This window comes from Oratosquilla oratoria, chromosome 22, assembly GCF_046742065.1.
Source record: "Oratosquilla oratoria isolate Oo_2021 chromosome 22, ASM4674206v1, whole genome shotgun sequence".
Taxonomy (NCBI): domain Eukaryota; kingdom Metazoa; phylum Arthropoda; class Malacostraca; order Stomatopoda; family Squillidae; genus Oratosquilla; species Oratosquilla oratoria.
This window is the reverse complement of record NC_134798.1, coordinates 8,024,817-8,050,809: the sequence shown is the minus strand read 5'-3', so window position 1 is coordinate 8,050,809 and position 25,993 is coordinate 8,024,817. Positions and strand designations below refer to the sequence as shown.

The window sequence follows — 25,993 nt, the reverse complement described above, 5'->3', positions numbered from 1 at the left end:
TCCAAACTCTGTCACTAACTTCCTCAATCCCTCCTCTTATCATTAGCAAACAACAACTGGCTTATCTCTCACTTTCCTACATTTTCTTTAACCATCACCAATAACTGGCCCATTACCCTTGTGACCTCTCACACCACCCCATCCATGTATAAACTGAACAGCCAAGGTGACATAACACGTCCCTGGCAAAGTTCCACCTTTACCTCAAACCATTCACTCTCTCCATTTCTAATTCTAACATAGGGTATACTACTCTTGTAAAAACTCTTGACTGCTCTCAACAACTTTCCTCCTATCATATATATCTGCAATACCTCCCACAGTGCCTTCCTGTCTACTCTGTCATAAGCCTTTTCCAAATCCATAAAACCCCAAAAAACATCCTTACCTTTTCCTAAAGCTTTCTGCCTTACCACAAAAGTATGAACCATGCAACCCCTACATGTCCTAAACCCACACTCTTCCTCACCAATTACTTCCTCTGTTCCTCTCCTAATCCTCTCAATCAAGATCCTCCCATAAGCCTTCCCAACTACACTCAACAAAATGATCCTCTGAAAATACTACACACACACTTGTCCCCTTTTCCCTTGTAAAGCAGAACTATACAGTCACTCCTCCAGTCCTCTGGCACTCTACCCTCTTTTAAATAAACATTAAACCTCACCAGCCAGTCCACCATCACTGTACCTCCCTTTTTTTAGACACTCTGCATGATACCCATCTAACCCAGTTGCCTTACATGCTCTCATCATTTTAATAACTGCTTTCATCTCATCTTCCCTTATTTCTCCTCCATTTTCCTCATTCATCACAGTCATTTTCTTAGTACTTTCCACTGCAACTACCTTTCCCTCCCTATCCTTCACATTTAGAAACTCCCTAAAATATTCTGCCCAGCTTCCTCTTGCTGCCATCTCTTCCATTATCATCTCTCCATCTCCACCTTTTATCTTTTCTTCTCTACTTGATTCACCTCCTCTTCCTCTCTTAATTTCTTTCCAAAACATTGTTTTATTACTCTAAAAAAATTGTCATACTCTTATCCCATTTCACATCTGCTCTCCTTTTTGCCTCCTTTATCTTTACTTCTCTTCTCTTTTCTTTGTACCTCTCACATGATTCTCTCATCCTATTTTGCAACCAATCTGTGAATGGTCGTTTCTTCTCTTCTACAATATTCTTTGTTTCATCATCCCACCACTCGCTACCCTTCCTTCTATTTCTTTCCATCCTACTTGTTCCACACACCAACTTTACACACCTTGTGACTCCCCCTTTGAATCATCCCCATTCCTCCTTTACTCCTAGTTCTACTCTATCCTTCACTCCCACCAACTCTTCTCTTAGCTTCTTCTTGTACTCCTTTTCTTTTTTCATTGAAGCAATTTATTCTAAGCACCTCCCTACCTTCTGTCCTTTTCCTCTTTCTCCATTTATCCTCCACCCTCAACTTACCTCCCACCAAAAAATTATCTAATATTCCACCACTCTCTTCCCTTAGAACATGTACATCCAAAACTCTTCCTACTCTTCTCCTGGTTACCACTATGTAGTCCATTAAAGCCCTACCTACCACCCATCCATCCACCACATTCTCCCATATGTACTTATGCTTGACTTTCTTCCTAAACACTGTATTTGCTATCATCAACTCTCTAGACACATCTCCATCCTCAACTCTCCACTACAATTTTTTCATGGAACTCCACACTTACCAACCACTCCGTCTATTGGTTCATTTCCCACCCTAGCATTAAGATCTCCCAATACCACTACATTGACATTTCTCCCTAAACCCTCTATGTACTCATTTAAATATATCCAAAAAGCCTCCCTTTCCTCTACACTCTTCTCACTATCAGGCCCATATGTACTTACAAAAACCCACTTTGGTGAGAGACACAGATATGACAGATATGGGCAAATGGCTAGAAAACAAGCTCTTGTACTTCACTTTTTTGCTAACAACAAAAGGAAACACCTAGCTGTAATTTACAAAAGAGAAGCAGTTGTGTTTATTGAGTGACCAAAATGGTCAAATAAGTTTCAAAGAGTGTAGTGTATTAAATACACAAAATGGAGAAAAAGAAGAAAAAGTGAACCAACAAAGAGAGGTTTGGAAATTAGCTGAATCGAGTCACTGCTGGAGGTAATAATAAAAATATGCATGATTGATACCTCAAACTCAAATCAAAGGTGAAGGTGGGACACCAATGTTTTTTCATGATTTCCAAAAGAAAGAGGATTATTAGGCAGAGGTTTAGATGTGGAAAGAAAAACTAGGTTTAAAAATGTACTAAGAAATTGGAATATTGCTGATTTGATGAAGGAACTAGTACGCAGTTTGTTCGAGTATTTCTTCCCACGTGTTGCTCTAGCCCGAGTACCGAGGTACGACTGTAATAGATTTGAAAGATGAATATAGGGCAATGTACAGAGACATAAACCAACTACAAAGAGCTAATGATGAGATGAACAAAGAGCTTAATGATCTAAAAAACGAATTAAATATGGTCAGAAGTGGTAACGAAAGAATGAAAAATGAAGATAAAGTAAAAATGAGGCATTGAAAAAAGAAATCAAAGAACAAATACAAGCAGTGACTGAGAAAGTAGGAGAAACAGTTAAGGAGACAGACCTCCTAGAAATAAAGAATTAATGGAAGCTAGAGCAAGAAAATCAGAAAATAACCTTTAAAGAAATAGTACAAGAGCAGGTAGAGGAAAATGTTAAAGAAACGGTAATTAAAGAAAAGGAAAACTGGATAAGAGACACAGTGAATAAAAGAAGTTCATTGTAGTTCATGGTATTAAAGAAAAACATAATGTGCACTGATACCAAAGAGAACAAGAGAAAGAAATTACAACAGCAATTCTGGGATACAAGAGGAGGGACAGGTAATGGACAAAGAGATAGAAGTACATGGAATGGGGCAGTACTCTAAAGAAAAACAGTATAGGCCACTAAAAATCAAATTAAGGTCTCAAATTATAGCTGAAGTAGTACTATCAAAAGCAGCAAAGCTGGCAAGTAGTGAAAATTACAAAAATGTATGGATAAAAAAAAGAAATGAACAATGAGGAAAAAGGGAAAGAAAAGACATTTAGAAATTAATCTAATGACAAAAAGCAGAGAGGAATAGAGACTGAAAAGATTTTTTTTTTTTTTTTTTTAGTACTGGACCTGAGGCTGAGAAAATGGTACATAAAAAAATGTAATAAAAAAAAAAAAGAAAAGAAAAAATTTAAAATAACATATACTAACATAGATGGCATGATTTCATGACTAAACAAATTAAACAAGTATCTGGCAGTAGAGAAACCAGACATAATTGGAATTGTGGAGACCATCTAATACTATGGGACAAGGTCTATACAACCATTGGGTGAAAAATAGAAAGGAGAAATAGGATGGAGGAGTCATGTTTTTGACTAAGAAAGGCTTAAATGTGACAAAGATAACAGAAGGAAAAAATAATGTGGAATTGATTATGACCAACAGTTAAAAATAGAGACATGAAAAGTAGAAAATCTGTAGTAATATATGTGCCCTCAAAAACACAGTCTTGGACAGTGATCATTACAAAATGTTGGAAGACACAAAGAATGCATTAATTGAATTACTGAAAGGAGGAGGAAACATAGTAATTATGGGTGACTTTAATTCAAAAGAAATTTGTTGGCAAGAAATGACAGTAAAAGGTAGTGAAGACCTTTGGGGAAATATTCTACTGGATATGACCATTGAATACACATTGACTCAATGGGTAAAGGAAAACATCAGGTATAGAAACCATGAAGAACCGTCGAAACTATATTTAATATTTACATCAAGAGCCTGAAATTGTGGTTAAAATGGAATACAAGACACCGATTGGGACAAGTTACCACAAACTAAAAGAAGAGATTGATTTGAGAAGAAATGAGAAACATAGAAAAGGAAGACTAATGTACAATAAAATGGATTTTGAGAAACTCGGAAAATTCTTTCAAAATGCAAACTGGGAAAACTTCTTAAGTGAAGAAACAAAGATGGAAGAGAAATGGAACATATTAAAAGAAAATTATATTGAGGGAATAGACAAATGGATTTTGAGAAACGCAGAAAATTCTTTCAAAATGCAAACTGGGAAAACTTCTTAAATGAAGAAACAAAGATGGAAGAGAAATGGAACATATTACAAGAAATTTACAATGAGGGAATAGACAAATACATACCAAAGAAGAAACAAGAATGGGTATACATAAAGTGCTGGTACAACAATAAATGTAATGAGGCTAAAGATGGAAGAGACAAAGCCTGGAAAAGATGGAAAAAAAGACCAAAAAATTTAGCAAGTGGCAAATATACATCAAATTAAGAAATGAATATGTAAAAATATGCAGGGAAGAAAAGAGAAACTATGAAAAGGACATAATAGAAAAATGCAAGGACCAACCTAAACTATTATATAGGTATGTGAATGACAAACTAAAATATATACATGAAATAGTGAAACTGTGTCAAGGGAATAATGAATATATAGGTGATGTAGAAATAACTTAAATTATGAATAAACATTTTAAATCTGTATTCACAATTGAAAGTACACAATTGGGAGGAAGGGCAGAAAGATCCCTCCCAATGAAAGAAATAACTGACACAGAAGGAAATAAGGGACCAAATAAAAAAAACATGACGTCATCACATGGGCCGGATGGAATTGCAAATTGAATATTAAAAGAATGTATAGATGAACTAACGGAAAAAATACACAAGATAACTTATTTCTCACTCAAAGAATGAAAAGTACCACAAGACTGGAAAAATGCAAGTATTGTACCGATATACAAAGGAGAGAACAAGGAAAATCCAACTAACTATAGACTAGTCTCCCTTACAAGTACAATAGCAAAAATATGTTTAAAAGTTATGAAAAATGGGTTAAACATTTGGAAGAGAATAATATACTAAACCCAAAACAATTTGGATTTAGACATGGAAGATCATGTGCCACTAACTTGATTTGCTTTTACTCTAGGCTAATAGAAATAATGCAAGAAAGGGATGGATGGGCAGATTGTGCCTTCTTAGATCTACAAAAAGCATTTGATAAAGTACCACACAAAAAGCTACTAAGAAAAATTTAAACAGTAGGTGGAGTACAAGGAAAGTTATTGGAATGGATGGAAGATTTCTTGAATGGGAGAAAAATGAGGGTGGTACTTAGAGACAAGAACTTGACCTGGGAAGAAATGATAAGTGGAGTCCCACAAGGTTCTGTATTGGCTCCAATAATGTTTGCCATATAAATGACATGGATGAAGGTGTGGAATGTTATATGAACTTCTTTGCAGATGATGCAAAACTACCAAAGAAAGTAAGTACAGAGTAAGATTGTAAATCACTACAAAAAGACCTGGATAAAGTCGGAATGGAGTCAAAAGTGTGAAGTGAACTTCAACATCAAGAAATGTAGTATAATGGAATTTGGAAAAAGTAAAAATAGAATATTGGGACAATATAAATTTGGTACACAGGAAGTTAAAAAAGTTAACACGGAAAGGGACCTAGGAGTAATCATCATCAATGACATGGTACCAGACAAACATATCAACAAAATAGTTGGAGAAACCTTTAATTTACTAAGATCATTGAAAGTGGCCTTTCACTACTTGGATGAAGAAATAGTAAAGGAAATATTTGTTACATTGATAAAACTTAGATTGGAGTATGCTGGAACACTATCGACACCCAGTACTAAAAAGAATATACAGAAATTAGAAAGAATTCAAAGAGCAACAACAAAGATGGCACCAACTCTCTCCAAACTGACATACAAAGATTATCCATACTCAAACTACTAACCCTGGAACATCTATAGAATTATGAAAGGGATGGAAGTCCTCAATAGAGATGACATACTAAAGTGGGATAAAAGAAAAACAAGAGGACATGAAAAGAAAAACAAGAGGACATGAAAAGAAACTTAAAAATGGTAGTTATAGAAGAGATCTCAAAAAGAATAATTTCCCACGCACAGAGGTGGATATCTAGAATAAATTGGATAAGAAAACAGTGAGAGCAAAAACTATACAAGAATTTAAGAACAAACTTGATCCTGAAAGATACAAAGACGGGGTCACTACAAGCATAGCTCTCTTCCCGTAAAATACTACTAGATAAATACATATCCCTTCCCAGTTTCACCTTCATCCACATTGACCTCGAAGAAACTTTCTTCCACTCCACCACACATTTACCTATCTCTTCACTTACTAGTATAGCCACCCATTCTCTCCCTTGTTCTTTCTTCATTCCTGACACCCTCCCAACTACTCCCAAACTCAAACTCGCCCCTCCCTTTCAACTTAGTTTCACTCATCCATCTTTCTTCTCACAAACACCCTGCCTATCTCTTCCCTTTTACTCTCATCTGTACCACATCCATGTACATTAAAAGACCCAAACTTTCGGGACTTTAGGGATCTGGTGGGAAAACTCCCAGACCCTCTTATGCCTTTGCTTTTTTTAGGAATGTCTCCTTTGGAGCTACAGAGAGAGGGTTACATAGTCCTATCCCCATCCCATTTTTGTTGCCTTTTATGACTGAAGTGGGAACACTTGGAGGCAGTATCCTTCTCCCCTACCACAGGAAATGAACATTCAGAGAAGTGGTACAAGATAGTAGTAAGAGTAGGGGCACATAATGGAGGGACAGTCACAGTATAATAAAGTAGCATCATTTCTCTATGGTCCTCTCTTTTTCTGCATGAGGGGACAGAGAGGGGGGGGGGGTCGCCAATTAAATGAAGCGGCCTTGCTGTGAATGTGCTGTGTCTTGCTATGTTGCATCTGACCCAGGGCAGTGGGCAAGATGCAGGGATGACCTGTCATCCAGGAGCCATGAAAAAAGGGAGGGAGGGAGGGGTAGTGAATGGGAGGATGAAATGTGTGGGAGTGGATTTATGCCTTTGACTTTGGCTACTTCCCTTGTAAGGGGGAAAAAGCCATTGGTATATGTATACATTCTTTTGAATATTCAAGTTCACCATCAGCAGATAATAGTGAGCCAATGTGATTCCTAATAATTTTCTTATCTCTAATGTGACTATAGAGTTCTTTGGGATTATCTTTGGATTTATAAATAATATTCATTTAAAATTGTCACTTTCCTTTTTTTATAGTTTTTTTTTTAAATCCCTCTGTATTATTACATAAATTTGATAGTCTTTAGGCACACCACAACACTTGTATTTCTTATAAGCCTGTCTCTTTTTAGGAGGATTTATTTTCTGTCATCTAGAGTGAAAAGAAAAATGCCAAGTACACTTCCATCAGAAACTCTTTGTTGGGTATGTGGTGAAAACAGAATTGTTCTTATGCATAATCTATGTTCTATGGGTTATGAATTTACAAGTAGGCACAGCTTCTTGAAATCCTAATTTATGGAAAATCAATCATTTCCAGGATGTGCTGTATACTTTTTCCAGGTAAAAAAAATATGGCATAGACATGTTTATTGAGGGGGTCGCCAATTTAATGAAACGACCTTGCTGTGGATGTGCTGTGTCTTGCGACACTGCTTCTGACCCAGGGCAGTGGGCGAGATGCAGGGATGACCCATCATCCAGGAGCCAAGATAAGAGGGAGGGAGGGTTAATGGGAGTGGAGTGTGGGGCTGGAATGGGTGGGAGTAGATATTATGCCTTTGTTTTTTGGCTACCTCCCTTGTAAGGGGGAAAAAGCCTTTGGTATATGTATGTTTATTGACAAATGCAGTGCAAATTACAGTTTGCATTAGTATGTCTATAGTGCTACAGCCAGTTCAGAATCCTGTTTGAAGGGGGTGATATAAAAGAACAGCATTCCAACTGCCACGAGAGCTGGGATGGATAGGGTTTCTGAGAGCCGGATACCTAGTCCTGTCACTCCATCCCAACTTTTATGACCCACTGTGGCAGAATTATTTCTCCCCCCTACCACAGGGGACAGAGGCAAAAAATAGAGATGTATACTCAAAGAAGTGGTACAAGAGTTTCAAGAGGGGACAGTATGAAGGAGGGACAGTTGCAGTACAATAAAGTAGCATCATTTCCCTAGTACAGACCATTTTATCTATATATCTAGGAGTTTGCATAGACACATTTCTGTCTCTACCACCAGTACCTTTGGCTTGAGTGGTGTCCAATTCCAGTACACGGGACTTCTCATGCCCCTTCACCTGTGGGTGAGATAGTAGCCCTATCAGGGCAAGTTACAAAAATGACCCCCCAAAAAATTCCAAAGATTTTGCTAAAAATTGTTAGGTCACTGATTTGGCCCAATGTTACCCCAGAGGAAAAGTGCCATGCAGAGGGTATTGCAAGGTCCATGTGAGGAAGCTGGATCCAAGGGCATGTGCATGGGACCCAGTCAAAGTAATTTTTTTTTTTTTTTTTTTTTTTTTTTTTTTTCATATTACATTTCTGCCTCTGGCACCTGCACCTTTGGCCAAGTTGTGTAAAGTCCAAGCCACAGGAGGTACTGTGGCCCTCAACCTGTATTTACCTAATTGTAGTATATAGGAAATGAGCAATGTTTGTTGGATCACATCTCTTATTCTCCCATTTGCCTCAAATTCATGTAGTTTCAATTTAATCCATATCAATTATTTCCAATTATGTTTAGATTTAAACTTGTGTTGTTTGATTGCCTGGGCATTCGTGTGTACTTGTTTTAGATCATTTGGGAGCTTGTGCAAGAAATTGGAAGCAAACAGCGTCGGCCTTGTTGTTTATATACGGTGTGGCAGGGGCTGTGTTTTCATGGTGAGATGATGTAGGTCGTAATTGTATCTCCGCTTAACTTTTTTTTTTTTTTTTTTTTTTTTTAAATGGAAACCCTTAAAGCTAAAGACTCAACTAAAAGAAGCCTGGAAGAAACAAGAATCAAAACACCATTAGGGGTAGTAAGAAAAAAAATCATGCTTCGCATCAACACCAAGAGAATACCAAAGGTTAGACATAAGTCGATTTTCCAGTTTTGAAAGAGAAGGCAATGGATTACTTAGAGTAGAGATGGATAGAGAACCCAGATACAGGAATATAATGAGGAATAGAGATTTAAATGACATCGTTGATGAACTATTAGAGCTTAAAAGTGAATACAAGATAATGTACCAGGAAGTATCAAACTTAAGAAAAGCTAACAGAGAACAATAGGGAGATAGACGAGTTGAAAAGGGAATTAAAACAGCTTAAGGGTGATAATGAGAGGCTGAAAAGTGAGGATAATAGTAGGAACGAGGCTCTGAAACGAGAAATTAAAAGTCAAATGAAGGAAGTGACTGAAAAGGTGGAAGAAAAAATCAAGGAGAATGACCTACAGGAAATCAAAAAACAGTGGAAAATTGAACAGGAAAGTCAAGAAATATCCCTAAAGAAAATAATGGAACAACAGGTAAAAGATAATACCAAAGAAACTGTAATTCAGATTATTAAAGAGAAAAGTAACCTAGTTAGGGACACAGTGGATAGAAAAAGGTGTATAGTAGTCTATGGCATTAAAGAAAAGCACAATGTACCAAGATATCAGAGGGAAAAGGAAGAAAAAGAGATTTCCAAAGAAATACTAAAAGAGTTACAAACAGATGAGTTAGGCTGGGACCGAGAAATCGAGGAAACCCATAGAATGGGCAGGTACTCTAAAGATAAACAGTATAGACCACTAAAAGTTAAACTTAGATCGCAATCAAGCGCAGAAGAAATATTATCTAGAACAATAAGATTAGCAAACAGCGAACAGTACAAAAATATTTGGATAAAAAAAGAAATGAGCGAGGAAGAAAAAGAGAAAGAAAAAGAACTTAGGAATGAGGCAAATCAAAGGAATGAGAACAACTGAAATGGAAAAGGATGAGTTTTTTTGGAGAGTGATAGACATGGGGCTGAGAAAAAGATATATAGGGAAAATAGAAACAAAGAAGACAGAAGGGGAGGAGGAGAAAAGAAACTAAAAATAGCTTATACAAATATAGATGGAATAATCTCAGGAATAAACGAACTAAATGATTATCTAGTCTCAGAAGAACCAGACATAATGGGAATTGTAGAAACCAAATTAAAGTACACCCTAACACCCCACACATTCAGGAGGTGCTAAGATAAGAGGGAGGGTGGAGGGGTGTGGAGTGTATTCAGGATTGGAATGGGTGGGAATGATTTTATGCCTTTTTCTTTTTGGCTACCCCCCTTGTAAGGGGGAAAAAGCCTTGGTATATGTATGTATATGTAACACCCCACACTGTGGGACAAGGTGTATACAACTGTTGGACAAAGAATAGAAAGAACAAACAGGGCGGAGGAGTTCTAATATTGACTAAGAAAGATTTGAGTGTAACAAAAATAACTGAAGGAAAAAACAATGTAGAATCAATTATAGTACAAGTCGAAGGTAAACAAATGAAGAAAAGAAAATTTGCAGTGGTATATGTACCTCCTAAAACACAAGCCTGGACAGAAAGGGATCATTCCGAGTTACTAGAAGATACAAAAGATGAATTAATTGAAACACTGAAAGATGGAGGAAATACAGTAATTATGTGTGACTTCGATTCAAAAGAAATATGCTGGGAAGAAATGACAGTGAAGGGGGGAGAGAAACACTGGGGCAATGTACTCCTTGACTTGACCATTGAATACACAATGACCCAGTGGATTAAAGAAAATACTAGATACAGAGGAAATGAAGAACCCTCAAAATTGGACTTAATACTTATGACAGAACCTGAGATTATTGAAAAAATTTATTATAAAACTGATAGGAAAAAGTGACCACATACTAATTGAAATGGAATTGAAAGAACAAATGGACCAAAGCAAAAATGATAAACAGAATAGGAAGACCTATGTATAACAAAACAAACTGAGAAACTTAAAACATTCTTTCGCAATGCAAACTGGGAAAAATTCCAAAACGAAGATACAGGGATAGAAGAAAAATGGAATATATTAAAAGAAATTTATAATGAAAGAGTGAACAAATATGTACCACAACAAAAAATGGAAAAGGCATACATAAAGAGCTGGTACAACAAAAGATGTAGTGAAGCTAAGGAAAAAAAGAGACAAAGCTTGGAAAAAGTGGAAAAGAGATAAGAAACAAAGCAAAAGGCAAACGTACATCAAACTAAGAAACAAATATGTAAAAATACGCAGAGATGAAAGAGGAATTATGAAAAAAGGATAATAGACAAATGTAAGGAAGAACCCAAACTATTTTACAAATATGTAAATGGAAAACTGAAAAACAAACAAGAAATAGAAAAACTGCGCCAAGATAAAAAGGAATATACAGAAGAACTGGAAATGGCTGAAATTATGAACAACCACTTCAGATCAGTATTCACAATAGAAAACTCGCCTAACAGTGTAGATAGAGAGAGAATTATCCCCAGCAATGAAAGAAATAAATGTAACACAAAAAGAAATCAGTGATCAAATTAAAACCCTTGATGTCAGAAAATCACATGGCCCAGACGGGATTGCAAACTGGATACTGAAGGAATGTATGGAAGAATTAACTGACAAAATATATAATATAATTAAATCCTCACTTAAAGAAGGAAAAGTACCATTGGACTGGAAAAAGGCAAACATTGTCCAATTTATAAGGGAGGTGATAAAGAAGATCCATCCAACAACAGACTGGTCTCACTAACAAGCACAATAGCAAAAATTTGTGAAAGTTGTCAAAAACGGATGGGTTAAATACCTGGAAGAAAAATATATACTGAACCCAAATCAATTTGGATTCAGACAAGGGAGATCATGTACAACAAATCTGATCTGCTTTTAGTCAAGATAAGTAGACATAATACAAGAAAGAGATGGATGGGCGGACTGTGCTTTTCTGGACCTGCAAAAGGCATTCGATAAGGTACCTCTTAAGAAATTAATAAATAAGATAGAATCAAAGGGTGGAATCAGAGGAAAATTATTGGAATGGATGGAAGACTTCCTGATTGGGAGGAAAATGAGAGTTGTAATTAGAGAAAAAAAAAAACGGAAGAGGACTGCAACTCATTGCAACAAGATCTGGACACGATATGGAATTGGACTCAAAAGTGGGAAGTGAAATCTAATATAAAGAAATGCAGTATAATGGAATTTGGAAAGAGTAAAAACAGAATATCAAAAGAATACAGAATTGAAGAAAAAATAAAAAAAGCAAACTCTGAAAAAGATCTTGGAGTGATGATTGGAAAGGACATGAAACCTGATAAGCATATAAATAAAATATTCGGAGAAACCTACAACTTATTGAGGTCAATCAAAATGGCATTTACTTATATGGATGAAGAAATGATAAAGAAAATACTAACCACTAATAAGACCAAAACTTGAGTACACAGCATCACTTTGGACACCCAGCACCAAAAAGAATATTAAGAAACTAGAAAGATTACAAAGAGCGACAACCAAACTGGCACCGACTCTCACCAAACTAACATATGAGCAAAGACTATCCAAACTGAACCTACCAACACTGGAACAAAGAGGAGAAAGAGGAGATTTGCTGACTATCTACAGAATAATGAAAGGAATGGAAGTTTTAGACAGGAACGACCTGTTAGTGTGGGACAATGGTAAAACGAGAGGACACGGAAAAAAACTGAAAAAAGATAGCTATAGAAAAAAATTGAAAAGGAACAGTTTCCCACACAGAGCGATTAATACATGGAACAAATTAGGCAACAAAACAGTATGTGCAAACGCTATACAAGATTTTAAGACAAAACTTGATGCGGAGAGATACAAAGACGGGGTCACCACGAGCATAGCTCCCCTCCCGTATATTACAACTAGGTAAATACAACTAGGTAAATATTGAGCTTGGTGGCAGGCTTGTACATGCCTGTGTGCTATTGATTACTTGTACAAGTGCTTGCATGCATGTTCATGCTTCAACATTTTTGATCAAGTGTATGCACCTATTTTTTACATGCGAGTTGGTTCGTCTATGTGCAATCTAATGTGCTTCCTTGCTTGTTCATTTTCTAGATCTTCAATCCCCCAGTCTCACCTAGAGATCCTGTTACCCTTTTCTCAGTAGGGACCTCCAGGCGAGATTCATGATAGGTATCAGATATCTGAGGGGGGGGGGTCAATCTTTGCTCCCCTGTATGTATCATAGTTTAGAATAGTTTTGTTAATACCCAACAACTTCCAGGCAACTAATACCAATTTCCATGAAAGATCTATATTTTATTACCTAAAATACTTACATAAAAAGTAAGTTGGAAATTACAACAGTGACTAAACCATTGTGCTAACAATATGTACTTGGATGGAATGTTAGAAATGTACTCTAACATATAAAGTTTCCCACTGAAGAAGGGTTGTCCACATTACATTGTGACAAGCTGCAATAAATATACAAAATGTCTGGTAACTGGAGTTTACAAAACTTGGCAAGCCTTTATAAGGAATGTTTTGCAACTATAACTAATAAAGAGGAAAGACTCTCCTTATCTTATAAACTTTGAAAATATAGTTTTCAATCAATCAATCCATTGCCCCTGGTCTCTTACAATAGACCTGTGGCCTCCAATTATAGCGTCTAAAGTGAGGGAGTTCTCACCAAGGGCTTTAGCCATACCCATCATTAACCAACATGTTTAGACTTCTAGCAAGTAGAAGTAACAAATAACTCTTGGATTTATGTAGGTCTGTATCGTGTGAAATAATCAAGGCATGATTATTATCAATAACTATTAAATGTTTATTAAATCTGAAGGGGATTCCAGATTCTGCATTATGCACTATGTAATACAACTTTTGGCATTGACGCATTAATGTATTAAACAAAGTAAATCAAACAATTCAGGTAGAAATATATTCTTCTAAACAAACCTAAGATCTGCCCACATTAATGAGCTTTTTCCATTTCTCTTATATTCAGGGTGGCAATATCCAGTAAAATTACATTCCACATCACAAATATGATGAATTTTACATTACTTTGACTGTAATCAATATATAAAGCAATTACATTTATGGTAATTTTGCTGTATTGTACTTATTCATACCTATGTTCACAAAGTTAAAGATCAAGGGATAATCCAACAAGACACCTGCTAAGTAAAATTTCATCAGAAAAAATATGCAAACCACCAGACACTGCATTCTAAGGGGGCAAATACACTCCAACAATGTTACCCTCTGTAAAATTTTAGTGTGAAATATAGTATTCCAAAGATCATATAATGTCAGGATAACCAAATTAACATTACAGTTGCTTTTAAAGCCTACTCAACATTAATTACCTTGTTCATATGCAGTTCTCAAATATTAGTCTTAAATTTAACGTGCTTTTCACTATAGTGCATCACAATTTAATTCTTCAAAACAATGCTTACCCTCCTCTAAGGAAGCCATCAGTATAATGAAGATTGTGCAAATGTAAGACTTGTTAATACATTTCATTACTACTTTCCTTGGACTAGATCACTTCCCAGGATACAGTTCTTTGTTACTTAAATTTTAGCTGAGAATCCTTACTCCAAATGGTACAACAAATAAAGACCTAAAGGTCAATTCCCTAAAAATTATGTCCTTTCTTCAAACTTTAGTAAATGTACAACAATGTCCATCAGCCAATGACAATTCTTGGTTTACAATGCACTGGAGTTTTACTTGAGCTTTTTAAGACCAATTTTTTTTTACCTTTCAATCAGTCCGTTATTCCTAGTCTCTCTTGCAGGAGACCAACAGCCCCCATGGCTTAAGAATACTACAGTCACATCATGAGTTGATTCAAAACACACAGCCTGACTGCTTACTGGAGAAGCAGAAGGTTCCGAGTACTGACAAGGCTATGGAAGCCACAGCTAAACATCTTACTGTGCTTTGGGCTCTTGTTTCTTCTTGAGGGCTCTATCCCTCATCCACTTGAGCTGACCGTAGACTATGTTGCTCAAAACAAATCCAGGCAAGTATTGTGCTGCTAGTTCAACAACATAAATCTGGAAAAAAAGCAAAAGTTCTCTACAGGAGTGCTGCAGCCCTTCTTTTCATCATGAAAATTGTAAAGAAACTTGAACCAACTCCAACAAAGAGACTGGTTAACCCCTTGAACTCTGGTATGTTATTTTATTCTAATCCCAGATTTTATTCAAAATTGGGAAACACCTTCTGTCTGAGGTCAACTGCATAGATACATATACCAAGGGCTTTTTCCCCTTTACAAGAGAGGTAGTCAAAGGCATAAATCCATTCCAAACCATTTCATCCCCACATACTCCACTAAAATTCACCATTCCTCCCTCCCTCTACTCATCTTAAAATTTGATAATGATGATGATGATGATTGTGATTCAGATTAATGTTGCAAACTCCCCCTATCAGGAGACTAGGAAGGTGCCCCTTACTGAGGAGTTTGTAGCGTGACATTTAACTAACCATGCCCTTGGTCCAACTCGCTAATATCATGGTTCAAACTGTCGTCACCTCAACCTCCCACCCCAGACCAGTGGAAACTGGTCTGGGGTGGGGAGTGAATTGGCCGTTTTTTTGCAGATCAGAAAGTGTGGGGACAGGTAAGGTAATTTTGGCAATGTGATGTAATATTTGTAAATGCTCATGGTCTTGGTAATATTTGTCTTATATTTTTATATGCACTTACAAAAACACCACAACTCCCTTCTCAGTGTCACCTTCATCCACATTAACCTTGAAGAAAGCTCCTTCCACTCCAGCACACACTTAACTTTCTCTTCACTTACTAGTATAGCCACCCCTACTCTTTGTCCTCACTTCATTTCTAACACCTTCTGAACTACCCTCCCAAACTCAAACTTGCCCCTTCCTTTCAACTTAGTTTCACTCAATCCACACACATTAACCACTTCAATACGGGACTTAAATCTCGCGGGCAGCAACCAATGCCAGACGTATGACGTAACGAAATAATATTCGCATCATAAAATATAGTCGCCGCTTATATCGATCGTTCTCTCTTTCACCCGCGAATTTTGAAAACCACAGAGAATGGGATTCCGGGCGCATTTGGGAGAATGTAAAAACACAGGGGCGACTACAATAAATATAATCAAGACGCCGATATGGCAGCGTCGCGAATCCACTTGCTCCTCATGACGCCTACGTGTGCGGCACCGTATGGAAGGGGTTAAGACCCAAACACATATGGGCCTGGTAGTGAGAAGAGTGTAAAGAAAAGGGAGGATTTTTGTATATATTCAAACAAGTGCATAGAGGGTTTAGGGAGATATGTCAATGTAGTGGTACTGAGAGACCTCAATGCTAAGGTAGGAGACAAACCAATAGACAGAGTGGTTGGGAAGTGTGGAGTTCCAGGAAAAAATCGTAGTGGAGAGATGATGGTGAAAATGTGTCTGGAAAGAGTTGGAGGAATATCATAATTTTTTGGAAGGTAAGAGGATCTGGGAGTTTTCCGACCAGCACCCTAAGGTTTGGGTCTTTTAATGTGCGTGGATGTGGTACAGATGAGAGTAAAAGGGAAGAGATAGGTAGTATGTTTGTGAGAAGAAAGATGGATGTGTTGGCTTTGAGTGAAACTAACCTGAAAGGTAAGGGCGAGAGTAAGTGGGAGGTTATCAGGAGTGAAGAGAGGGCGAGGGAGGGAAGGGGTGGCTATACTAGCAAGTGAAGAGATAGGTAAACATGTAGTGGAGTGGAAGGAGGTTTCCTCAAGGATGTGGATGAAGGTGAAACTGGGAAAGGAGATGTGGGTTTTTGTAAGTGCATATGGGCCTGGAAGTGATTAGAGCGTAGAAGAAAGGGAGGCTTTTTGGATAGATTTAAATGAGTGCATAGAGGATTTAGGGAGAAATATCAATGTAATAGTACTGGGAGACCTTAATGCTAGGGTAGGAAATTATCCAATTGATGGAGTGGTTGGGATATGTGGAGTTCCAGGAAAGAATCGTAGTGGAGAGTTGATGGTGGAAATGTGTCTAGATAGATTTGATGATAGCAAATACAGTGTTTCGGAAGAAAGTTAAGCATAAGTACACATGGGAGAGGGTGGTAGATAGAGCGCTAATGGACTATGTAGTGGTAAATAGGATTATGATAAGAAGAGTTAAGGATGTACATGTGCTAAGGGGAGAGGGTGGGGGAATATCAGATCATTTTTTCATTTTTTGGTGGTAGGTAAGTTGAGAGTGGAGGATAGATGGAGGAAGAGGAAAGGGTCAAAAAGTAGGGAGGTGCTTAGAGTGAACTCTTTAAATGAAAAGGAAAAGGAGAAGGAGTACAAGAAGAAGCTGAAGGAGGAGTAGGAGGGAGTTAAGGATAGAGTAGAGCTAGGTGTGGAGGAGGAATGGGGATGGTTCAAGGAGGGAGTCACAAAGTGTGCAAAGATGGTGTGTGGAACAAGAAGGACAGGAGGGAATAGAAGAAAGGGTAGTGAATGGTGGGATGAGGAAACAAAGAAGGTTGTAAAAGAGAAGAGGCGAGCTTTCACAGATTGGATATAAAATAGGACGAGGGAGTCATATGAGAGGTACAAAGAAAAGAGAAGTAAAGCAAAAGGTAAAGGAGGCAAAGAGGAGAGCAGATGTGAAATGGGGTAAGAGTATGACAGAAAATTTTGAAAGTAATAAAAAGATGTTTAGGAAAGAAATTTAGAGAGGAAGAGGAGGCGAATCAAGTAAAGAAGAAAAGGTAAAAGGTGCAGATGGAGATGATGATAATGGAAGAGAATGCAGTAAGGGGAAGATGGGCAGAATATTTTAGGGAGTTGCTAAATGTGAAGTAGGATAGGGAGGGAAAGACAGCTGCAGTGGGAAATGCTAAGAAAATGACCGTGATGAGTGAGGAAAATGGAGGAGAAATAAGGAAGGATGAAGTGAAGGCAGTTATTTAGATGATGAAAGCAGGTAAGGCACCTGGTCTGGATGGATGCCATGCAGAATGTCTAAAAAAAAGGAGGTACAGTGATGGTGGACTGGTTGGTGAGGTTATTTAATGTTTGCTGGAGAGAGGGTAGAGTGCCAGAGGACTGGAGGAGTGCCTGTATAGTTCCACTTTACAAGGGAAAAGGGGACAAGTGTGAATGTAGTAGTTTCAGAGGGATTAGCTTGTTAAGAGTAGTTGGGAAGGCTTATGGGAGGATCTTGATTGAGAGGATTAGGAAAAGAACAGAGGGAGTAATTGGTGAAGAACAGTGTGGGTTTAGGAGAGGTTGTGTAGATCAGATTTTTGTGGTAAGACATGTGAGAAAGCTATAGGAAAGGGGAAGGATGTTTTTTGGGCCTTTATGGACCTGGAAAAGGCTCACGACAGGGTAGGCAGAAAGGCACTGGGAGGTTTTGCGGATATACGGGATAGGAGGAAAGCTTCTGGGAGCTGTCAAGAGTTTTTATGAGAGTAGTAGAGCTTGTGTCAGGATTAGAAATGGAGAGAGTGAATGGTTCGAGGTAAAGGTGGGACTTCGTCAAGGATGCATTATGTCACCCCGGCTGTTCAACTTATACATGGATGGGGTAGTGCGAGAGGTAAATGCAAGGCTAGTGGGTCAGGGATTGGAGATGGTTAAAGAAAATGGAGAAAAGTGGGAGGTGAACCAGCTGTTGTTTGCGGACGACACTGCGCTTGTGGCAGGATCGGAGGAGGGACTGAGGAAGTTGGTGACAGTTTGGGAGAGTATGTGATAGAAGAAAGCTGAAGATAAATGTGGGTAAAAGTAAGGTGATGAGATGTACAAGGGGTGAAAGTGGTAGTAGTCTGGAAGTGAGCATTAAGGGAGAGCGACTGGAGGAAGTGGATAGTTTTAGATACTTGGGTGCAAATGTGGCAGGAAAAGGTGGAGTGAAGGTGGAGGTAGAATGTAGATTGAGAGAAGTGAGTAAATGCCTTGGTGGATTAAAAAGTGTAACGAGGAATAGACATTTGGGAATGGATGCTAAGAGGAGACTGTATGAAGGAGTGATTGTGCCAACAGCACTGTATGGGGCAGAAACATGGAATAGAGAGGAAGAGAGAAGGAGTTTGAATGTGTTTGAGATGAGGTGTCTGAGAAGTATGATGGGGGTTACTAGGCTGGATAGAGTGAGAAATGAGGAGGTGAGGAGAACAGGGGTGGAAAGGGGGTTGGGAGATAGGGTTGATGAAAGAGTGTTAGGATGGTTTGGACACATGGAAAGAATGAGTGAAGACTGTTAAAAGAGGTATGGAAGGCAGATGTGGAGGGAGTGAACATGAAGGGATGTCCTAGGATGAGATGGATGGATGGGGTGAAGGGGGCTTTGGGGAAGAGGGGAATGTCTGTTGAGGAAGGACAGGAGAGGACAGAAGACGGGTGAATGGAGAATGGATGATGTGATGCATGAGGTGGAATGGGTGGGGGGATGGGGGGTGAGGTAGTATGTGTGAGCAAATTTTGACGCAGCCCAAAGGGATTTCTCCCCGTCTTCTCCTTTATGCATGGGGGGATGGAGAGGGGGGGTCGCCGATTTAATGAAGCGGCCTTGCTGTGGATGTGCTGTGTCTTGCGACACTGCTTCTGACCCAGGGCAGTGGATAAGGTGCAGGGATGACCCGTCATCCGGGAGGTGCTAAGATGAGAGGGAGGGTGGAGGGGTGTGGAGTGTATTCAGGGATGGAATGGGTGGGAATGATTTTATGCCTTTTTCTTTTTTGGCTACCTCCCTTGTAAGGGGGAAAAAGCCTTAGTATATGTAAGTTGAGAGTGAATGATAGATGGAGAAAGAGGAAATGAACAGAAGGTAGGGAGGTGCTTGGAGTAAATTGCTTAAATGCGAAAGAAAAAGAGTGCAAGAAGAAGCTGAAAGACTGGGAGAGAGTGAAGGATAGAGTAGAACTAGGAGGGGAGGAAGAATGGGGTTAGTTTCAAGGAGGATCACAAAATGTGCAAATATGGTGTGTGGAACAAGCAGGATGGGAGGAAATAGAAGGAAGGGTAGCAAGTAGTGGGATGAGGAAGCAAAGAAAGTTGTAGAAGAGAGGAAACAAGCATTCACAGATTGGTTACAAAATAGGTTGAGAGAATCCTACAAAAGGTACAAAGAAAAGAGAAGTAAAGTACAAGATGAAGTAAGCAAAGAGGGAAGCAATGTGAAATGGGGTAAGATTGACAAAATTTTGAAATAAAAAGATGTTTCAGAAGGAAATTAAGAGAGGAAGAGGAGGCGAACCAAGTAGAAGAAAAGGTAAAAGATGCAGATGGAGAGATGATAATGGAAGAGTAGGCAGTAAGAGGAAGATGGGCAGAGTATTTTAGGGAATTGCTAAATGTGGAGAAGGATGGGTAGGGAAAGGTAGTTGCAGTGGGAAGTGCTAAGAAAATGGCAGTGATGAATGACGAAAATGGAGAAATAAGGAAAGATGAAGTGAAAGCATTTATTAAAAATATGAGAGCAGGTAAGGCACCTGGGTTAAATGGGTGTCATGTGGAGTGTCTATAAAAGGGAGGTACAGTGATAGTGGACTGGCTGGTGAAGCTGTTTAAAGTTTGTCTTAAAAAGGGTAGACTGACCAAGGACTGGAGGAAAGCCTGTTTAGCTCTGCTTTAAAAGGGAAAAAGAGGTCAAGTGTGAGTGTAGTAGTTTCAGAGGATCAGTTTGTTGAGTGTAGTTGGGAAGGGTTATGCGAGGGTTTTGATGGAGAGGATTAGGAGAGGAAAAGAGGGAGTAATTGGTGAAGAACAGTGTGGGTTTAGAACAGGTAGGGGTTATATGGATCAGATTTTTGTGGTAAGGCAGATATGTGAGAAAGATTTACAAAAAGGTAAGGATGTTTTTTGGGCCTTCATGGATTTGGTAAAGGCTTATGACAGGATAGACATGAAGGCACTATGGGAGGTATTGTAGATGTATGGCATAGGAGGAAAGCTGTTAAGAGCAGTCAAGAGTTTTTATGAGATTAGTAGAGCCTGTGTTAGAATTAGAAGTGGTTTGAGGTAAAGTTGGAACTTCGCCAGGGATGTATTATGTCGCCTTGGCTGTTCAATTTATGCATGGATGGTGGTGCAAGAGGTACACGCAAGGGTAACGGGCCGGGGATTGGAGATAGTTAACCCCTTCCATACGGTGCCGCATACGTAGGCGGCATGAGGAGCAAGTGGATACGCGAGGCTGCCATAACGGCGTCTTGATTATATTTATTGTAGTTGCCCCTGTGTAACGACATACTCTCTAAACTGTCTTCATCACATTTTCTATGGTTATCAAAATTCACGGATGAAAGAGAACGACTGATATAAGCGGTGACTATATTTTATGATGCGAGTATTATTACGACACATCATATGTCTGGCAGCTAATGCTGCCCGCGAGATTTTGGCCTGTACTGAAGAGGTTAAAGAAAATGGAGAAAAATGGGAAATAAGCTAGTTGTTGTTTGCTGACAACACTACACTTGTAGCAGGATCAGAGGAGGGATTAAGGAAGTTAGTGAGAGTTTGGGAAAGTGTGCAAAAGGAAGTTGAAGATCAATGAGGGTAAAATTAAGGTGATGAGACATACAAGGGAAGAGGATAGAAGCAAACTGGAGGTGAGTATTGACCCCTTCAGTATGACGACACCTATATAGGCATTATGAGGAGCAAGTGGGCATACAAGGATGCCAGCATCAGCATCAAGATTATATTTACTTTGAAGTTTAGCTGAGTGACCCCCATATTCTGTGAACTGGCCTGATCATATTTCCTGTGGTTATTAACATTCAGAGTGAATGAACAAATACAGCTGTAACTTTATATTTTATAATGCGAGTATTGTGATGCATCATCATACATCAGGCAGCTAATGCTGCCCATGAGAATTTGACTCGTATTGAAAAGGTTATAGGAGTGAGATTGGAGGAAGTGGATAGCTTTAGATACTTGGGTGCAAATATGGCAGGAAAAGGAAGAGTGAAGGTGGAGGTAGAATGTAGATTGAAAGAAACTAGTAAATGACTTAGGGGACTGAAAAGTGTAAGGAGAAATAGATATTTGGGAACTGCTGTTACGAGGAGATTGTATGGAAGAGTGATTGTGCCAACAGCACTGTATGGTGCAGAAACATTGAACATAAGAGAGGAAGAGTTTAAATGCATTTGCGATGAAATGTCTGAGAAGTGATAGGGGTTATTAGGCTGGATAGAGTGAGAAACAAGGTGAGGAGGAGAACAGGGATGAAAAGGGAGTTAGGAGATAGGGTTGATGAAAGAGTATTGGGATGGCTTGGACACATGGAAAGAACGAGTGAAGATTAGTAAAAGAAGTGTGAAAGACAGGTAGAAGTGAACATGAGGGGGCAACCAAGAATGAGATGGATGGATGGGGGTAAAAGGGGCAGTGGGAAATAGAGGAATGTCTGAGGAAGGGAGAAGACAGAGGTGAGTGGAAAGTGGTTGTGTATGGATGATGCTGTAATGTATGGAAGGGAATGGGTGGGGGGGGGGAGTATGTGTGAATGATATTTGGTGTAGCTCAAAGGGATTTCTCCCCATTTTTTTTTTTTTTTTGCATGAGGGGACAGAGAGGGGGGTCACCAATTAAATGAAGTGGTCTTGTTGTGGATGCACTGTGTCTTGTTGCATTGCTTCTGATCCAGGGCAGTGGGTGAGATGAAGGTATGACTAGTCATCCAGGAGTCAAGAAAACGGGAGTGAGGGGTGGTGAATGGGAGTGGAGTATGTGGGGATGAAATGGGTAGGAATGGATTTATGTCTTTTGACTTCAATGGCTACCTCCCTTGTAAGGGGAAAAAAGCCCTTGGTATATATCTTCATATAATATAATGTTTCACTTTCATTCTGTGCATGTTTCAGCCTTTTCAATATTGCACAGTGATGTTCATTTTTGTACCAAAGACAGGCAATAATACATATGTGATCACTTTAGCAAAATAATTTTTTTACCACAGGCAGGACAATCACTATATTTGGACACACCATTACCCTCATTTTGTTTCCAAAACATTTGAAAAATTTTGAAACATGTTCACCAGTAGAAATGTCTTAGAAACATCTCTAGTTTCATGGTCTACGGTCAAAAAAATAATTTTTAAGTATTCTATGAGGCCCTCACTTTTATGGAGGATGTTGTGATTGCATGAGGAGTAATGTGCGGGGGGGTGGGGGGTGGGTGGTGTGTGTCAGTAGATTTTGACGCAGCCCGAAGGGATTTCTCCCCGTCCTCTCCTTATATGCAAGGGACGGAGAGGGGGGTCGCCGATTAAATGAAGCGGCCTTGCTGTGGATGTGCTGTGTCTTGCATCACTGCTTCTGACCCAGGGCGGTGGGCAAGGTGCAGGGATGACCCGCCATCCAGGAGGTGCTCAGATGAGAGGGTGGGAGGGGTGTGGAGTGTATTTAGGGATGAAATGGGTGGGAGTGTTTTTATGCCTTTCCCTTTTTGGCTACCTCCCTTGAAAGGGGGAAAAAGCCTTGGTATATGTATGTATGTATGTATTCTATGAGTGCCTGGTAAAGGGTTAATCCTTCCTCTGACACAGCCATAAACAGTCATCAGCAAACTGGCTCACTTCCCACTTTTTTCCAATTTCTTAACCATCTGAGTCCCCTGCCCATTACCTTTAACTTTACCTTCTGCACCACCCCATCCAAGTGCACATTGAACAACCATGGCAATATGACACCCTGTCAGTCCCACCTTTACCTCAAACCACTCACTCTCTCCATTTCCAGTTCTAACATAGGCTCTACTTCTCACCTTCTTGCCCTACACCTGGTACGAATAATCTTGTCAGCAGCAGCTCTTCATTAGTCTACTCCATGCGTCTATCTTTGTAGGCCTCTCTTTCTTGCACTTCTGGTAAATTTGTGTCTTCTTTCTAATGCTTCCTCAACACCTTTAATCCATCTGGTCCTGGGTCTCCCTACTGGTCTTCTTCCGGTGGGTACCCATTCCAGCATTTGTTTTGGGTACCTCCAATCTTCCATTCTCATAACGTGTCCGTACCACCTCATCTTCCACTCTTCTATTAAATCCAACACTGACATCACTCCTATTTCCTGCCTGATCCACTCTTTCATAATCTGTTGTGTCTTGTCACTCCTTTTATTATCCTAAGGGCTTTCATTTCGGCTGCTTGGATGCGGCATTTTAATTTTGTGTTCAAGGACCAGGCTTCACTGCCATATGTTAACACCAAGACATTGATTGTCTTCTTGCACTAAAGTGGGGTGCTTTTTTTTTTTTTTTTTTTTTTTGATAGTGGGTACACAATATTTAGGGCATTATATTTTGTTATCCTGCTCTTTATTTCAGTCTCCTGATGGTTATTTTCACAGAATTCCACTCCCAGATACTTAAAATGTTCAACCTGTTTTAATTGTTGTCCTTCAACTTCGATTCTTCCCTCAATTCGCCTCCTATCGACACACATTACTTCTGTTTTTGTAACATTCATCTAAATCCTATATCGATTCAGCACATCATTACATCTGTCCATTTCATTTTGTAGATCTTCCCAACTGCTTACAACTACAGCTACATTGTCAGCATACACAAGCACCAATGGGTTCATATTTCTTTCTCCTTCAATATCCTTGATTATCCTATGTACATTATAAACAATAATGGAGATAACACTCCACCTTGTCTTAGTCCACACTTGACCCTAAACCATTTACAGTCTCCTTTCTCAGTCTTCACTCTACTTTCACTATTTTCATATAAACTCTTGACAGCTTTTATTAGACTTACTGGTACCCCGTATTCATCGTGTTCAATAGCTTGCTATAACTGATCCCTTGGTACTCTATTGAAAGCCTTTTGAAGGTCAATAAACCCAATGCATTTGTGTCTGTCTAACTCCCAACACTTCTCCATTAAGATTTTTAGAGTGAAGATATTGTTGATTGTTCCTCGTCCTGATCTAAAACCACCCCGAGATTCTTTTATTTATGTTCAACTATGGTTTTTAATCATTTTTCCAAAATTCTTTCATAAATCTTTCCTGTGTGTGATAGTAGAGAGATGCCTCTATAATTTCTACAATCTGTTTTGTTACCTTTTTTGTGTATTGGACATATCTTTGGCCCAATCATCTGGGACTTGTTTATTCTCCATGCCATATTTATCACTTCCAGCATCCACTTTAGTCCAGTGTTTCCCATTTTCTTAATTTCTGTTGAAATTTCATCCTCTCCTGGTGCTTTTCCATTTTTCATCTTTTCCACGGCTACTCTCAGTTCTGCTTCCATTATTTTCCATTCATTTCCTCCTGTGTCCTCCACTTCACTTTTCCTCATTTTCTGAATTGTACTCTTTCAGCTTCATCTTGTCCTATGAAATTCAACAAATCCTCAAAATACTCTGTCCATCTTTGACTAATTTCTTGTGGTTCTGTTAATAGATTATCATCCTTGTCTCTTATAGAATGGGTTGGTACCATACTTCCTTTCCTATAAGACTTTGCAAGACTAAATATAAGTTTCCTTGTCCCAATCATATCACTTTCAAGACCTTCTCCGATCTTTAGCCAACTGTTTTACTTTGCGTTTCTTTTTATAATCTCTACTTCATTTCTTCTTTTGAAGTAGAGATTACGGGGTACCCAAGGAACATGGACATCCAGAATTCTTCCTACTATTTTCCTGAATACCACTCTATAGTCTACCCTTCCATCAGCCATCCTCTCCCATGTGTACTTATGTTTGACTGTGTTAGCTATCAACTCTTACTAAACACATCTCCACCATTAACTCTCCATTATGATTACCTGGCACTCTGTACTTCCCAACTACTCCATCTATTGGATGGTAGCATACAGTCGATATTTAAAGACTATATGAGAAACCCTTACAGACCAAACACACATTGTTTTGTCTATATTAGAGGAAATCTACTCAGATACACTATATTATCTTATTGTACTTTGACTGTCCCTCAGTTATGCTGCCCTCTTAATACTATCCTGCACCACTTCTTTGAGTAAACATTTCCATTTTTGCCTGTGTCCCCTGTAGTAGGGAAAAGAAAGAACACTGCCACAGAGTCTTCCCACTTGAGT

The 25,993-nt window shown here is 38.8% G+C and overlaps 1 protein-coding gene across 2 annotated transcripts in view; it reads right to left on the bottom strand.

Moving 5' to 3' along the window:
• Positions 1-25,993, bottom strand: part of spidey (hydroxysteroid 17-beta dehydrogenase 12 spidey) — a 74,672-nt gene that overhangs the window by 33,028 nt on the left and 15,651 nt on the right. The window contains exon 7 of one of the 2 annotated variants that reach the window (XM_076205581.1): positions 13,215-14,989. The exons of the other annotated variant lie outside the window; for it this stretch is intronic. Within the exon in view, the coding sequence (XP_076061696.1) occupies positions 14,864-14,989 (126 nt within the window). The 3' untranslated portion in view covers positions 13,215-14,863. Of the gene's footprint in view, positions 1-13,214; positions 14,990-25,993 lie in introns of those variants that run through there. 2 annotated transcript variants of the gene reach the window in all.